The sequence below is a fragment of the Mustelus asterias genome, chromosome 22, assembly GCF_964213995.1.
Source record: "Mustelus asterias chromosome 22, sMusAst1.hap1.1, whole genome shotgun sequence".
NCBI lineage: Eukaryota > Metazoa > Chordata > Chondrichthyes > Carcharhiniformes > Triakidae > Mustelus > Mustelus asterias.
Window position 1 is genome coordinate 20,710,183 of NC_135822.1, and position 15,509 is coordinate 20,725,691.

General features: G+C 49.6%; 1 protein-coding gene across 2 annotated transcripts in view; it reads right to left on the minus strand.

The window, feature by feature from the left end:
* Positions 1-4,995, minus strand: part of LOC144509893 (uncharacterized) — a 44,712-nt gene extending 39,717 nt beyond the window's left edge. For both annotated transcript variants that reach the window (XM_078238850.1, XM_078238848.1), the window contains exon 1: positions 4,824-4,995. In XM_078238850.1, coding sequence (XP_078094976.1) covers positions 4,824-4,910 — 87 coding nt within the window. In that variant the 5' untranslated portion in view covers positions 4,911-4,995. The remainder of the gene's footprint in view (positions 1-4,823) is intronic.
* Between the last annotated feature and the right edge of the window lie 10,514 nt (positions 4,996-15,509).

Here is a 15,509-nt window from a genome sequence, read left to right on the forward strand (position 1 = left end):
CCTTGGCATGTAATTGAAGCAACAGCAAGTACAATTGTCTGTATAGCGAGCAAGAAACAATACTCTTCACTGTATACTAATACATGTGACAATAATAAATCAAATCAAATAACAAATCAAATCAAACATTGACACACACTTACGCCAATTGGGATCATGAGTGCGTTCTACTGGGGACCTGGTTCTGCGGTATGGGGGTCATCCAAGGCTGAGGACAGTGCTATCTATGGGTCCTTGAAGCTCATGGACCCCTTTCTCCACGTTTTCGCAAGTCAAGGCAGTTCTGTGGCTTTTTTCAAGTCCAGGTTCAGCTTTGGTTAATAGTCTCCTTTGAGTCGCTAATTTATTTTTTGTCACATACTATAAGACCATAAGATATAGGAGCAGAATTAGGCCATTCAGCCCATCGAGTCTGCTCCACCATTCAATCATGGCTGATATGATTCTCATCCCCATTCTCCTGCCTTCTCCCTGTAACCCTTGATCTCCCTATTGATCAAGAACCTATCTATCTCTGTCTTAAAGACACTCAATGACCTGGCCTCTACAACCCTCTGTGGCAATGAGTTCCACAGATTCACCACCCTCTAGCCTAAATGAACTCTCAGCATTTTAGGTAATGCTGGGTCGCAGTGTTCCGTCAATTTACACAATCGTGTCAAAACCTCCTTCTGTTTGTTGCATTGAACCGATACTGTTGTAGTAACACGGGTGATTTGGGGTCATAATGATTTGCTACCAATTCTAAGGTTTTGGAATCCGGTGCTGCCGGATATGTCAGACTTTTTGTAATGCTGGAAGTTGCTGCCCCACAAGCGGTCATTAGGATGACCTTTTGCTGGTTATCGCCTTCTATTCCATTTGCTCAGAAGAGGTACTTCATTCTCGAGGCCAGTCCTCAACACACACGTCAGATGACTCTAACTTCCCAAAAAACAGCATTTTAAATCTTCCCGTCACAGTCTTACCGAAATGTTCCATGTACCTCGTTGCCAGTGTAAAACTCAGGAAGCCAACTGGAAACCATACCCCTGTGGTGTGTGTACATGAATCCCGTCCGGGATGATAGATCACTGGACCCACTCAGGGGTCAGCCTTACCAAGGGCTCAGAAGATAAGTTCCACCTGTGTAGGCAATTCGTATTGCACGAGTCTCACAAGGAGATCGATGAGTGATTCCCCATATAAGAACTGAGGGTTATCACACCCTTAGTGGGGAAAGACTTGGAACCCTTGGAGAACAAAAAGATTTTGGTGTTCAGGTACAGATATCACTAAGCATTAGTGAGGATAAGGAGCAAGGGCAGGTAGATGGAGTTAAGGTGTGGATCAGCCGTGTTTTAATTGAATATCAGTAAGATTGAGGGGCTAAATGGCCAACTCTGATTCCTGTGTTGCAATGAAATGGGAAGGAAGACAAAGAGAGACAGAAGGAGAGATATGAAAGTGGAGACAAAGTGTGAGTGAGTCAGATAGGGAGAGAGAGATATATATGCACACATAAATGAAGGGAGAGAAACACAGGGAAAAAGAGAAGAGTAGGAAGAGGGAGAGATATGAAAAGAGTGAGTGATCCATAGCAACAGAAGAGCAAAGAGACGTACAATGATGGAGGGAGAGAGACGAGAGATGAAGAGACATAGATAGTTGCCCTGTTATTCTGTTCATTTCTAATTCTGCAATATCTAGGTCATTTCCTGGACTATGTCAACCTAGCCCAGTTACCACAGAGAATACCATCACCATCTCTCAATGTTCTTCCTTCCTCCTCTGAAGGTGCTGATTCTCACTGGGGTTCATGTCAATGGGCTGTTGGCAATCCCGTAGTTTTCTGACAATAACCAGCGTGTTCTGGGAAAACATCTCGGTTGTCAGAATGGAGGAGAAGGGAAAATGAGAGTGTGTGACCTACAGCATCATTGTTAAATGCCTCAATCCAGCTGGTTCTGGGGCAGAGACCCAAGTGCTAAAACCAGAGTCTGTACGCAGAACAGGGCCTCAGAGAATGATATAAATGGGCCGATATCTCACAGCAATTTGCCAACATTCCAGCAATTGTAAACAGGAAATGTAGATTATCCTTGAGACTGAGAGTGAGAGAGAGTGTGGGACCCACAGACAAGTCAGAACATGAAGGGAAACTGAGCCATCACATGTCAAATGTCAAACACTGGCAGGAGTGTTGCACTGATTTATTCCTGTATGTTATTACTATTGCTGGATACCAAACAAACAAAGCACCTGGGGGGGAAGGGAATTCACACACACCGAGTGACAAAACTCCCTAATAACCCAGATGCTGCTGACGCACTAGCCAGCCAGTCACTTAGAATCTAAATGTCACTCAGTAGAGAGATGGCAGTCACAGGATTATGATGAACATTGGGAAAACTGCCTGATTATCCCCCATTAACCCAGAGGCACCGAGGCAAATTCAAGCAGCCCTGCTGTCAGCTACGTTGAGATTGGCTAACTCAGCACACAGGATACTGAGGGTTTGAGGTTTATCTCTTCCACAGCCCCGCCAGCTGATAAGCCTCTCTGATCCTGCACTAATACTGGGCAAAATGAGGTTCCTGATCACAGATCCCTGACAGGAGGTTGGCACGGGACCCAATTGTGACTTATGAATTGTCTCATTTTGCAAACAAGTTCCAGGAATTGTTTGAATCAGAAATTTAACAAGTTTTCGTTAACAGGGGCCTGGGGGTCAACTATACCTTCATCAGGGTCACAATGAACCACGCCTCCCCCATCACCCACCCCACCGCCCATTGAAAAGGTTTTCTAGAAACCATCCCCACCCGTCTTGAAGCTGTTGACTTTCTGTAGGGGCATGGGGGAGGGGTGCGGGGGGGTGGTGCAGCTCCCCTCCTGTCCTTATGTTGCTCACTGTCACCAGGGGTCTGTTTTCTCCCAATAACTCATGGAGTATCAGTGGGAAATTCAGCTGCGGGGGGCTTCACTTCAGCCCCAATCCTGGTCCTCAGCCACAAGTCCAGGAAGTTCAGGATGAGGAACGGATGCTCAGGATTCCTTTTCTTCCTCTAACCTGGTTGAGAGATTGTCAAAGGCAGCACACGCTGAGGTTGCCATTTGGACACCCACTGCTCTAACCAAGTCCATTTTAACCAGCAGGGTAATTCTTTAACCAAAAGGTCACTGACCCACGGGTGAAAAATTCAAAAGCACGTGTTGCGTAACAGCCTGAATTTGCATTTTAGAAATTCCAGTTCATTGCAAACACCTTCCTTATGAGGTAAAGACTTTGTGCCCATCCCCTTTGCCCAGGGTCAGTGGGCGTTGGGCAACATGCTTTGGCGCATTCTTTACTGGATGAACATCTGGAGATACCCAGGAAGGTGACAAACTCTCAAACATCTGGGATCGACTTGCAGACTTTCAGCAGTGAAGGTGAAATCTCTGAGTGTAACTGACTGCCACCAAGTAGCCTCGATATAATTTAACACAACCCAGAAACTATACACAGAGTACACATCAACTGCTGCACAGGAACATTGTAGACGTTATACTGGACAGGGGACACATTGGGTGGGACACTGGACTGGGGGCATGGGGGTGGAACACTCAGGGTGGGTACACCGGGCAGGAGATGCTGCGAGTGGTACACTGGGCAGGGGGGCACTGTGAGTGGGACACTGGGAGGGGGGCACTGTGAGTGGGACACTGGGCAGGGGGGCACTGTGAGTGGGACACTGGGCAGGGGGGCACTGTGAGTGGGACACTGGGAGGGGGGCACTGTGAGTGGGACACTGGGCAGGGGGGCACTGTGAGTGGGACACTGGGCAGGGGGGCACTGTGAGTGGGACACTGGGCAGGGGGGCACTGTGAGTGGGACACTGGGAGGGGGGCACTGTGAGTGGGACACTGGGCAGGGGGGCACTGTGAGTGGGACACTGGGAGGGGGGCACTGTGAGTGGGACACTGAGAGGGGGGCACTGTGAGTGGGACACTGGGCAGGGGGGCACTGTGAGTGGGACACTGAGAGGGGGGCACTGTGAGTGGGACACTGGGAGGGGGGCACTGTGAGTGGGACACTGGGAGGGGGGCACTGTGAGTGGGACACTGGGCAGGGGGGCACTGTGAGTGGGACACTGGGAGGGGGGCACTGTGAGTGGGACACTGGGAGGGGGGCACTGTGAGTGGGACACTGGGCAGGGGGGCACTGTGAGTGGGACACTGGGCAGGGGGGCACTGTGAGTGGGACACTGGGAGGGGGGCACTGTGAGTGGGACACTGGGAGGGGGGCACTGTGAGTGGGACACTGGGCAGGGGGGCACTGTGAGTGGGACACTGGGAGGGGGGCACTGTGAGTGGGACACTGGGAGGGGGGCACTGTGAGTGGGACACTGGGCAGGGGGGCACTGTGAGTGGGACACTGGGAGGGGGGCACTGTGAGTGGGACACTGGGCAGGGGGGCACTGTGAGTGGGACACTGGGAGGGGGGCACTGTGAGTGGGACACTGGGAGGGGGGGCACTATTTGTCATTATTAATCTAAAAAATGACTAGATCTCGCCCTCAGCCATCTATTCGACTGTGGAAAACATCATCCTCCATCCTCTTATTCATGCATTTCCTGCACTCCTGTCTCCAATTAACTGTTGAAACTTTCCTCAATTTCCTATCTGCCTCTTTCATTCCTCTCATTCAGTCTCTCCCATTCTCTCTCTCTCTCTCTCTCTGAATCATCTCTGTCTCTCTGTCATTCTCTCTCTCTCTCTCTCATTCTTTCTCTCTCACTCTCTCTGTCTCTCCCCGGCCCTATCTCGCTGCCAAAGGGTGTTAGGCACTCGCACTCACCTTGAGGCTTTCTGCGATCCGGGGCAGCGTTGCTGCGAGGCTCAGACTCAGGACTGGGACCAGGTACAGGAGGGACCCGGAGCTCATCTTAACCCGGGAGCAGGGCGGCCGCTTTCTGGGCTAAAATCTGAGCCGAGTGCCAGCACTTGGGGATCGGGTCCGAGCAACAGTCCAGGTTCAAAGTGCTCAGTTCTCTCGCAAAGTGAAACAAACCGCATGAGTCAAAGTCCGGGGGCGGAGCGCCGCCAGGAAATTTAAAGGGACCATACAGACAGACACACACACAGACAAAAACCCAGACAGAGACACACAGACACACAACACAGACAGACAGATACCCAGACAGAGAGACACACAGACAATACAGTCAGACAGAGAAAAACTCAGACATACACACAGACGCACAACACAGACAGATACCCGGACAGATAGAACAGACACACATACAGACAAACATACAACACAGACACATACCCAGATAGATAGACACAGACTCACAGGCGGATAGATAGACAGACAGACACCCAGACAGACAGAGACAGATAGACATCCAAACAGACACACACACAGACAGACATCGAGAGACAGACAGGCACCCTTTGACAAAGGGTCATCTGGACCCGAAACGTCAGCTCTTTTCTCTCCTTACAGATGCTGCCAGACCGGCTGAGATTTTCCAGCATTTTCTCTTTTGGTTTTAGACACACACACAACACAAACAAACACAAAGCAAGCACACAGACACACACCACAGACAGACACACAGGGGGCGATTCTCCCAAAAAAGTTCAAAGTGCTGAATTGGTGGGGAAAATGGTGTAAATCCCCATTGTTTTTTCAGTGGGAGTTCAGACTGGAATCTCCCGCACTCTGTGCCCTGCAGAGGTCACAATTGTGAATATCATTAAAAGCTCGGGGGACAGGGCCTATTCACACCAGTGTTTGACAATTCCAGAACTCTGCGCATGCGCAGTGGCCTCGATCTGGCAGCTGGCCAACCCGGGACCCCCGCAGTGCTGCCCCCCCCCCCCCCCCCACCAGCCCTCCCCACGGCCGATCACGGCCTGAGCAAGCATTCCCAGGTCATCCTCAACCCCCTGCCCTGTCCCGGAGCGCCCCGATCTCCAGCCTCCCCCTCAGCAGTGACGATCCCCCTCACCTCCCCACCCTCCCATGTGAGGCAGCCCCTCTGGCAGACCACCTCCCCCCAGTCTGCCCTGATCACTGGCCTCCCTCCAGCCCCGACCAATCCCCATGCAGAGTGCCAGCAGGAGCCGCCACCCCCAGCGATCGTCCCTAGGCCCTGCCCACAATAGGCCCTGCCCCCTAGGTCCCACCTCCTTGGCACTGTCCAAAGCCCAGGGGGCACCACCCCACCGCCGACCCACCTATGGGGGGCCCCGACTGTCCCCCCTTCACTCCAGCAGGGTCTCCCACTAGTTCCCCAAAAGTGGGGAGCTACTCTAAACCCCGCCAGAGTGAAATTGCACTGGCAGGGTGTGAGATGCTATCGGGCCCAGAGAATTCAGTCCAGGGCCCGATAATCACATTTAAATCACATTGAAAATAGATTAAAATTACTTACCTGGTCTTCTGGCCGGTTTCCTGCATGGTCCCGATCGCGCCTGCTCTTTGGCAGTGGGAGACGCACATGCGTTGGGAACGCATGCACGAATCTCGCAAATCAGCACACGCGCGCATCTCCCAACCTGACCCACCAAAAAACTAGCGGGAATGGGAGAATCGCCCCTACAATCTGCACCATGGGGTAAGTCAGCAGCTAATTCTCCTCAGAGTTTACAATGGTATTTTTATGAGAAAAGGGTCACGTTTTGGGAATTTGGTTAAAGGGTGTCTCCAAATAGATTCACTGTTTAAGCGCAGTCGGGGCTGTGATAGAGTCATAGAGGTTTATAGCATGGAAACAGGCCCTTCAGCCCAATATGTCCATGCCGCCCAGTTTTTACCACTAAGCTATTTCCAATTTCCCGCTATACCCATCTTACCCATGTAACTGTCTAAATGCTTTTTAATCATAGAATACCTACAGTGCAGAAGGAGGCCATTCAGCCCATTAAAAGATAATTGTACCCACCTGTACTACTACCTCTGCCAGCTTGTTTTAGACACTCACCATCCTCTGTGTGAAAAAATTGCCCCTCTGGACCCTTTTGTATCTCTCCCCTCTCACTTTAATCTATGCCCTCTAGTTTTAGACTCCCCTTTGGGAAAATATGTTGACTATCCATCTATCTTATCTACGTCCCTCATTATTTTATAGACCTCTATAAGATCACCCCTAAGCCTCCTACACTCCAGGGAAAAAAGTCCCAGTCCATCCAGCCTCTCCTTATAACTCAAACCATCAAGTCTCGGTAGCATCCTAGTAAATCTTTTATGCACTCTTTCTAATTGATAATATCATTTCTATAATAGAGTGACTGGAACTGTACGCAGTATTTGAAATGTGGCCTTACCAATTCTTATACAACTTTAACAAGACATCCCAACTCCTGCATTCAGTGTTCTGACCAATGAAGCCAAGTATGCCAAATGCCTTCTTCACCACTCTGTCCACCTGTGACTCCACTTTCAAGGAGCTATAAATCTTTGTTCTATAACTCTCCCCAACGCCCTACCATTAACTGAGTAAGTCCTGCCCTGGTTCAATCTACAAAAATGTATGACCTCACATTTATCTAAGTTAAACTCCATCTGCCATTCATCAGCCCACTGGCCCAATTGATCAAGATCCCGTTGCAATCCTAGATAGCCTTCTTCACTGTCCACCACGCCACCAATCTTGGTGTCATCTGCTAACTTATTAACTCCTAAATTCTCATCCAAATCATTAATATAAATGATAAATAACAGTGGACTCAGCACTGATCCCTGAGGCACACCATTGGTCACAGACCTCCAGTTTGAAAAACAACCCTCTACAACCACCCTCTGTCTTCTGTCATCAAGCCAATTTTGTATCCAATTGGCTACCTCAACCTGGATCCATGTGATTTAACCTTAGGCAACAACCTACCTTGCGGTACCTTGTCAAAGGCCTAATTAAAGTGAGATTAGAAATGTGAGGGTGGGGAAAGAAATTGATTACAATTAGAGTCAGTCAGGCCGCTCTTAGCTGTCATGACAGAGTTTGTAATTGTAGTGATTGTTGCAGGCTGGAGTTTTTTTTTAATTCATCCGTGGGATGTGAGAGTCAGGGGCAAGGGCAGCAATTTATTGCTGCAGTCCCTGTGGTGTGGGTACACCCACAGTGCTGGAGTGTCTGATAGAAGTGAGTGAACCATCACATAGAGAGAGGGAGCAGTTCAGAATCAACCACATTGCTATGGAGCTGGAGACACAGACAGTCAGAACAGCTAAGAGGCAACAGATTCCCTCCCACGAAAGAACATGATGGATTTTTACAACAATCCGTTAATTCTATGGACATTATAAATGACGCTAACATTTTATTCTGGATTCATTGGAATCATAGAATCCTACAGTGCAGAAGGAGGCCATTCGGCCCATCGAGTCTACACCGACCACAATCCCACCTAGGCCCTATCCCCATAAGCCCATGCATTCAACCTAGTTAATCCCCCTGACACTAAGGGGCAATTTAGCACGGCCAATCCACCTAACTCATACATCTTTGGACTGTGGGAGGAAACCGGAGCACCCGGAGGAAACCCATGCAGACACGGAGAGAATGTGCAAACTCCACACAGATAGTGACCCAAGCCGGGAATTGAGCCCGGGTCCCTGGCACTGTGAGGCAGCAGTGCTAACCACTGTGCCACCGTGCCGTATTAATTAATTGAATTTCACTTCATGATAATAAATAATATATTAATAATTATTAATGATAGAAAAACGTCCCCAGGTACCAGGTGTGGGTATGTGTCAGGGACTCTGCAAAGCAGCCAGACCCTATGAAAACTGCAAGGGATATATCTGAGTTTATAGGTAAGCTAAAACCACTGAGATAAGGGTTTGCTGTCCACAGACCACGCTCCTCAAGAAACTAGGGCCTGGGTAAGGTGCTCTTTCAGAGAGTCAGTCAGACTCGATGGGACGAATGGCCTCCCTCTGCACTGCAGGGATTCTATTCTAAGGTTCTCACATTTTCCCGACATCAACACTGTGCCTGGACATTGGGATAGTGAACGCAATGTCAATAGATCAAAAGTTGTCAGGTGGAGTTTAAAGTAAGGTTCAGATCAGACAGAAAATGGAAAGCAGACGTTTAGGACGGAATTTTCCCATCCTGCCCACCATGGGAATCGTAGCGAGTGGGACAGGATCATGAGTAGGTTTACCTTGGGCAGGATTTTCCAGTCTTGGGGCAAGTATGGCCAGAAAAGCCTGCCCATTGTGTCCTTCCTGCCAGCCGCAATGGTGGATTTTTGCGCCGTGTCGTATGCACACAACTCATTAGTTACACACACATGGGAGACATGCCGTATCGCTGGCAGGTGACCTCCGATTTGCCCGGCACCCCCTGATCTCACCGCTGCCTCACCCCAGGCACCTGTGCACACCAGGATTGCTGCACAGCAAGAAAATGGCCCCAAAACCAATGGAAATTGCTGCCCCCAAGTTCAGCAAACCTCGTGGACAACCTGCCCGGCATGGTTGAGGTCCACTGTGATGTCCTCTACCCGCCCCTTCCAACTGCAGGTCTACCAACCTCAGCACCCCAGCATGGGGGGCAGTGGCCAACCCGCCACCCAGTGCAGAAAGAGGATCAATGATCTCATCCGTGCTAACAGGGTAAGTCCGTCATGTCACCACTCTTAACTCATTGACTCACCAGCCCGCCACACATTCACATTCATCTCACACACTGCCAGCTCAAGGGGACATCACCTCTCACTCTCACACCCACCTTCACATCCCCATTAACTTTGTATCTTTGCTAGTTCACATCTTTATTCTGTCTGTGACTCCACTCACGACAACATAGGCCAGGCACCCTTATCATCTACCTTGACTTGCCTCCTGCCCACGCTCCGTGTATCTGACTCCACGCAGGACAAGCTCACACACAACAACAGGGAGTGGTCCCAGACCAGGGGACGAGTGGCTGCCAGCAAGATTCTTAATGCGTTTGAGGAGTGCGCCATCGCACTGGCTGCTGAGGATGCGGAGTGTAGTCGTGATGATGGGGAAGTGGGCAGCGCGCACCCCAGTGAGGATCCAACACCAGCTGATCCCAGACACTGACACTGTGGGGGCTTTGGCCTCTCTTCAACTCATCTGCCATGCACTAATTCCCTCCACTCTCACTCACAGGTACATCTGGAAAGTGCCGTAGGAGCCCACTCCTCAGTCCCAGCTACGAGGACACCTCGATGAGGAAGTTGGTATAAGCAGCCTGAAGATCCATCACCAGAGCTCCCCCAAACCCTCCACCAGCACAGATAACACACCTCGGTGGGACCCAAATCTAGAGCCGGCTTAGGGCCTCAATCTGATGAGCGCAGCACACAATCTAATCCACAGCAGGCAGAGGCAGGGACATCGCCAGCACTCGGAGGACCGATGGAGCCCACAATTTCTCAGAGTCTGAGTCAGATGAGGAGCCTCAGGACTCAGTATGAAATCAGTCGCTGCAGCGACTGTCCAGGGAATATCAGGAAGGGATCTCTGCTGCTCTCCCCAGATTGCAGCGAACAATGGCGGAGGATCAGCAGACGCACACCCCTGGGCCATCCATTCAGGCAACTCCGACTGGGTCCATCCGATCCCACTCCCCTCTTCCTGGGCCTCCGTCAGCTCCAGCTCCACAGGCCGGCGAGGGTGCAGCTGTCCCACAGCAGGACACCCAAATCAGGCCAGGGCCTCCATCTCTCGCCCTCCGAAGGACACTCACCAAAGTCACCACGGACAATGAGGCAGAACAGTCAGCAAGCAGCCTGCATCGCCACTCTGGATGCTGAGAAACATCAAGACATGGCAATAGGGTGAGGAAAGCTAAGAAATATGAGGAGCACGACAGTGGCACGGGTGGTAACCACATGATTATAATGTTCACATGTCACATCCATGTTTGTGTCTGCCTCCTCTTCCTGATGTGCTGTGTTGCTGTCAAACAGGTATGCCATCGTGGTCCCTCCCCCCACTTATCACACATGTCACTACCTGCCGCCTCTTGACCATGTGCTGTTCTTCCATCACACAACAATGTGTGCTCATTCACACATCATTCCCGATGTCGGTGATGCATCTTCCTTCATGTAAGGTTTCCTCTTGGGAGAAACTGTCAGCCAGGGGCCTCAGGCAGGATCACACGTTACTAATTCTTGTCCTTATAAGATTGAGGCTGGTGGGTACTCCCAGAAAGGTCAAGGTCGAGTGTAGGAGAGATGTTGAAGCAGATGGAGAAGGGATACGTATAGCAGACTCTGTGTACTCCCTGTAATGTGGCTCCTCAGAGCCAGTCTGCATTCCTGTGTTCCAAATGCGTTTGAGTTTCCAAATGCACATGTGGCAGGCTCATCAATAAGTGAGGACCTTGCCACCTCAATGTGCCTCGGCCATGCCCCTCTCAGCCACCTTGTGGTCATGTGGCTCATGCCTACATCCCTGAGAGTGTGTTACCTTTCAGTTGTCCATCTAGTGGCCGCAAGGCTCTGTTCACAATGTAGGGATGCAGCGCTGTGTGTAATCTGACCTCAACATTCACCGAGGTCAGTGATGGTGAGGATTGTGTTCAATGGAGTCTCAGAGCGAACCTGGATGCCCATATGGTGAACCAAACCTATGCTGAGGGAAGCCATTGGAAAGGAGTGAGGATGTAGTGAGTGTCATTTGCTCTTTATTATCAAGTGAAGGCAACCTTGAGGATTTTGTGATGTCCGAGCCTTCTGCAGATCCCCAGGGACAGCCATGATGGTGACTGTCTTTACTCAAGATGAGGTGTTGTGCAATGTGTGGCAGTAATTTTTACAAATCCATCATCCTCAGGAAGTTAATATCCATCACAAGCTAAGAACGAAATCAGTTTAGCATCCCTAACTGTGAGTGCCACATGTCAATGTCATTGAGAACAAGGATACACAGAGGACACTGACATGTCTAACTGGTTCTCTGGGAACCTGCATTCCCCCCTTGTCAGCCTTGTTCTGAGTAGGATACGCAATGTAACATAGAGTTTTGCACAGTTGCTGCTGTTGGACTCATGGAGGAACTTGATGACATTGGAGTCTTGAGTCCAGCGAAGCTAATAGAGCAGATGTTGCCTCTTGTAGGCTGTCGGAGTGACTGGGATGTGTGAGAGATGCTGCAAAATGCAACATCTTCAGATATCTGCCTCCGGGAAATCCTACTCCAGTTCGCATCCCATTTCAGGAAGGACATCTCCTGAATTCTCACTATTCATCAAAGTATCGGGACAATATGAGCCTCATGTGTAAGCACTCACAGCGAAGGTGAAGAGAACTATGCTGGTGTTCATGTGGGTCTATGATGGGAGGTGGTGGCACAGTGGTATTGCTGCTGAGTTAACAATCCAGAGACCCAGGTAATGCACTGGGAACCTGGGTTCAAATCCCACCGTGGCAAGTGGTGGAATTTAAATTCAAGTTTAAAATATCTGGAATTAAAAGTCGAGTGGCAACTATGAAACCATTATTGATTGTTGTAAACTCCATCTGGTTCACTAATATTCTTTAGGGAAGGAAATTTGCCATCCTTACCTGGTCTGGCCTACATGTGACTCCAAATCCCCAGCAATGTTTTGACTCTTAACTGCCTCTGAAATGCTGAGCAAGCCATTCAGTTGTATCAAACCATTTAAAAGTCTCAAAGGAATTAAACTGGATGGACCATCCAGCATCAACCGTGGCATCAGAAACAACAGCAAACTCAACCCTGTCAACCCTGCAAAGTCCCCCTTACTAACATCTGGAGCTTGTGCCAAAATTGGGGGAGTTGATCAAGCAATAGTCTAACAAAGTCATACTCACGGGACCATATCTTACAATGTCCCAGAGACCACCATCACCAGCAGAGGTGGAGGCACAGTGATGTACAATTAGGGGGAAGTTGCCCTGAGAGTTCTGAATATCGACTCTGGACCCCATGAAGTCTCATGGCTTCAGATTAAACATGGGCAGGAAAACCTCCAGCTGATTACCCACCCACCCACCCACCCACCCCCCTCAGCTAATGAATCGGTACTACTCCATGTTGGACACCACTTGGAGGAAGCACTGGGGGTGGCATGGGAATAGAATGTACTGTGGGTGGGAACTTCAATCTCCATCACCAAGAGTGGCTTGGTAGCGTCAGTACAGATCGAGCTGCCCAAGTCCTAAAGGACATAGCTCCTTGACTGGGTCTGCGGCAGGCGGCGAGGGAATCAATAACGAGAAAAAACATACTTGACATCATCTTCACCAATCTGCCGGCTGCTGATGCATCTGTCCACGACAGTATCGGTAAGAGTGACCACCACACAGTCCTTGTGGAGATGAGGTCCCGTTTTCACATTGAGGATATCCTCCATCAGATTGTGTGGCACTACCACCATGCTAAATAGGATAGATTTCAAACAGGTCCAACAACTCAAGACTGGACATCCGTGAGGCGCTGTGGGCCATTGGCAGCAGCAGAATTGTACTCAACCACAATCTATAACCTCATGGTTGTGCATATCCCACACTCTCCCATTACACCAAACCCAGAGCTCAATCCTGGTTCAATGGAGAGTGCAGGAGGGCATGCCAGGTGCAGCAACCGGTTTTCCTAAAAATGAGGTGCCAGCTTGGTGAAGCTACAATGCAGGACTACTTGCATGCCACACAGCAAGAGCAACAAGTAATAGACAGAGGCTCAGCAATCCCATAACCAATGGATTAGATCTACGATCTGCAGACTTGCCACATCTAGTCATGAATGGTGATAGACAATTAAACAATTCACTGGAGGAGGAGGTTCCACAAATATCCCCATCCTCAATGATGGAGGAACCCAGCACATTGATGCAAAAGATGAGGTTGAAGCATTAACAACAATCTTCAGCCAGAAGTGCCCAGTGGATGATCCATCTCATCCTCCTCCTCCAGAGGTCTCCAGCATCCCAGGTGCCAGTCTTCATCCAATTCAATGATGTGATAAATGGCTGAAGGTACTAGATACTGCAATGACAGTGGACCCTGACTTCTTCCTTACACAGTAAGAAGTTTAACAACACCAGGTTAAAGTCCAACAGTTTATTTGGTAGCAAAAGCCACACAAGCTTTCGGAGCTCCAAGCCCCTTCTTCAGGTGAGTGGGAATTCTGTTCACAAACAGGGCATATAAAGACACAGACTCAATTTACATGAATAATGGTTGGAATGCGAATACTTACAGCTAATCAAGTCTTTAAGATACAAACAATGTGAATGGAGAGAGCATCAAGACAGGCTAAAAAGATGTGTATTCAGATCCCTGACCTCATCGTGAGCACAAATGTGTCTTTGACCTGGGTGGACCTTAACCCTCCCCTTGTTGAGGCCTCTGGTACAATATGGTGTAGAAACCCTCCCCCACATGTGGGATCCCACCCTTCCCCTCACTGCAGGCCTCGGCCTGAAGCCCCTTGTGCTGCTGCAGCCCAAATCCTGAATCGCCATTCCCCATGTCGGGGCCTCACCCTGCAGCTGACTCAAAGCCATCCCCACCTTATCGTTGCTTCAACCCCCCCTTCCCACCGCCACCCTCCCCCCCCCCTTCCTCCGGCCGCCAGGTGTTGGTAGATGAGCCTAATGAAGAATGCTCAGTGCCAGGAATGCTGTGTGAGGTCAGAGAGCGAAGTTCAAGTCCTGAAGGGAGTGTGGTTGGGCAGATTCACACCATTTATATAGCATTGTGATAGACATCAGAGTGATTGCCCCCCTGCATAACCCATTGCTTCAGTATCGGGGAAGGATTCTAGCAATCACCCCTTTTAATGAATATGCATGAGATTTAAATTTATGCTTGGGAACCGTGTCCAATTCTGACCAGAATCACACTGAGCATCCAACTCTGGTTGGAATTAAGGTCATGATGTGGAGATGCCAGCGTTGGACTGGGGTAAACACAGTAGGAAGTTTAACAACACCAGGTTAAAGTCCAACAGGTTTATTTGGTAGCAAAAGCCACACAAGCTTTCGGAGCTCCAAGCCCCTTCTTCTTTTGCGACCAAATAAACCTGTTGGACTTTAACCTGGTGTTGTTAAACTTCTTACTGTGGAATTAAGGTTACAGAATCTTTACCATGCAGAATGAGGCTATTCGGCCCATCAAATCTGCACTGGCTCTCTGAATGCGCATTCTACCTCGTCCCACTTCACTGCCTTATCCCCATAACCTTGCCCATTCTGTCTTCAGATTGCAATCCAATTCCCTTTTGAATACTTCTATCAAACCTGGCTCCATCACCCTCTCAGGAAGTCCCTTCCAGACTCCAACCACTCCCTGGGTGCACATCACTTTTACTCCTTTTGCCCATTATTTTGAATCTGTGCCCTCTTGTTCTTGATGCCATCTTGAGTGGGAACAGTTTCTCATTTTTACCTAGTCCATACCCCTCAGCATCTTGAATACTTCTATCACGTCTCCACTCAGCCTTCTTTCTCCAGGAAAACAGTCCCAGCTTCTCAATCTGACCTCATAGTGACAATTCTTTAGCCTTGTATTCATTTTTGTGAAT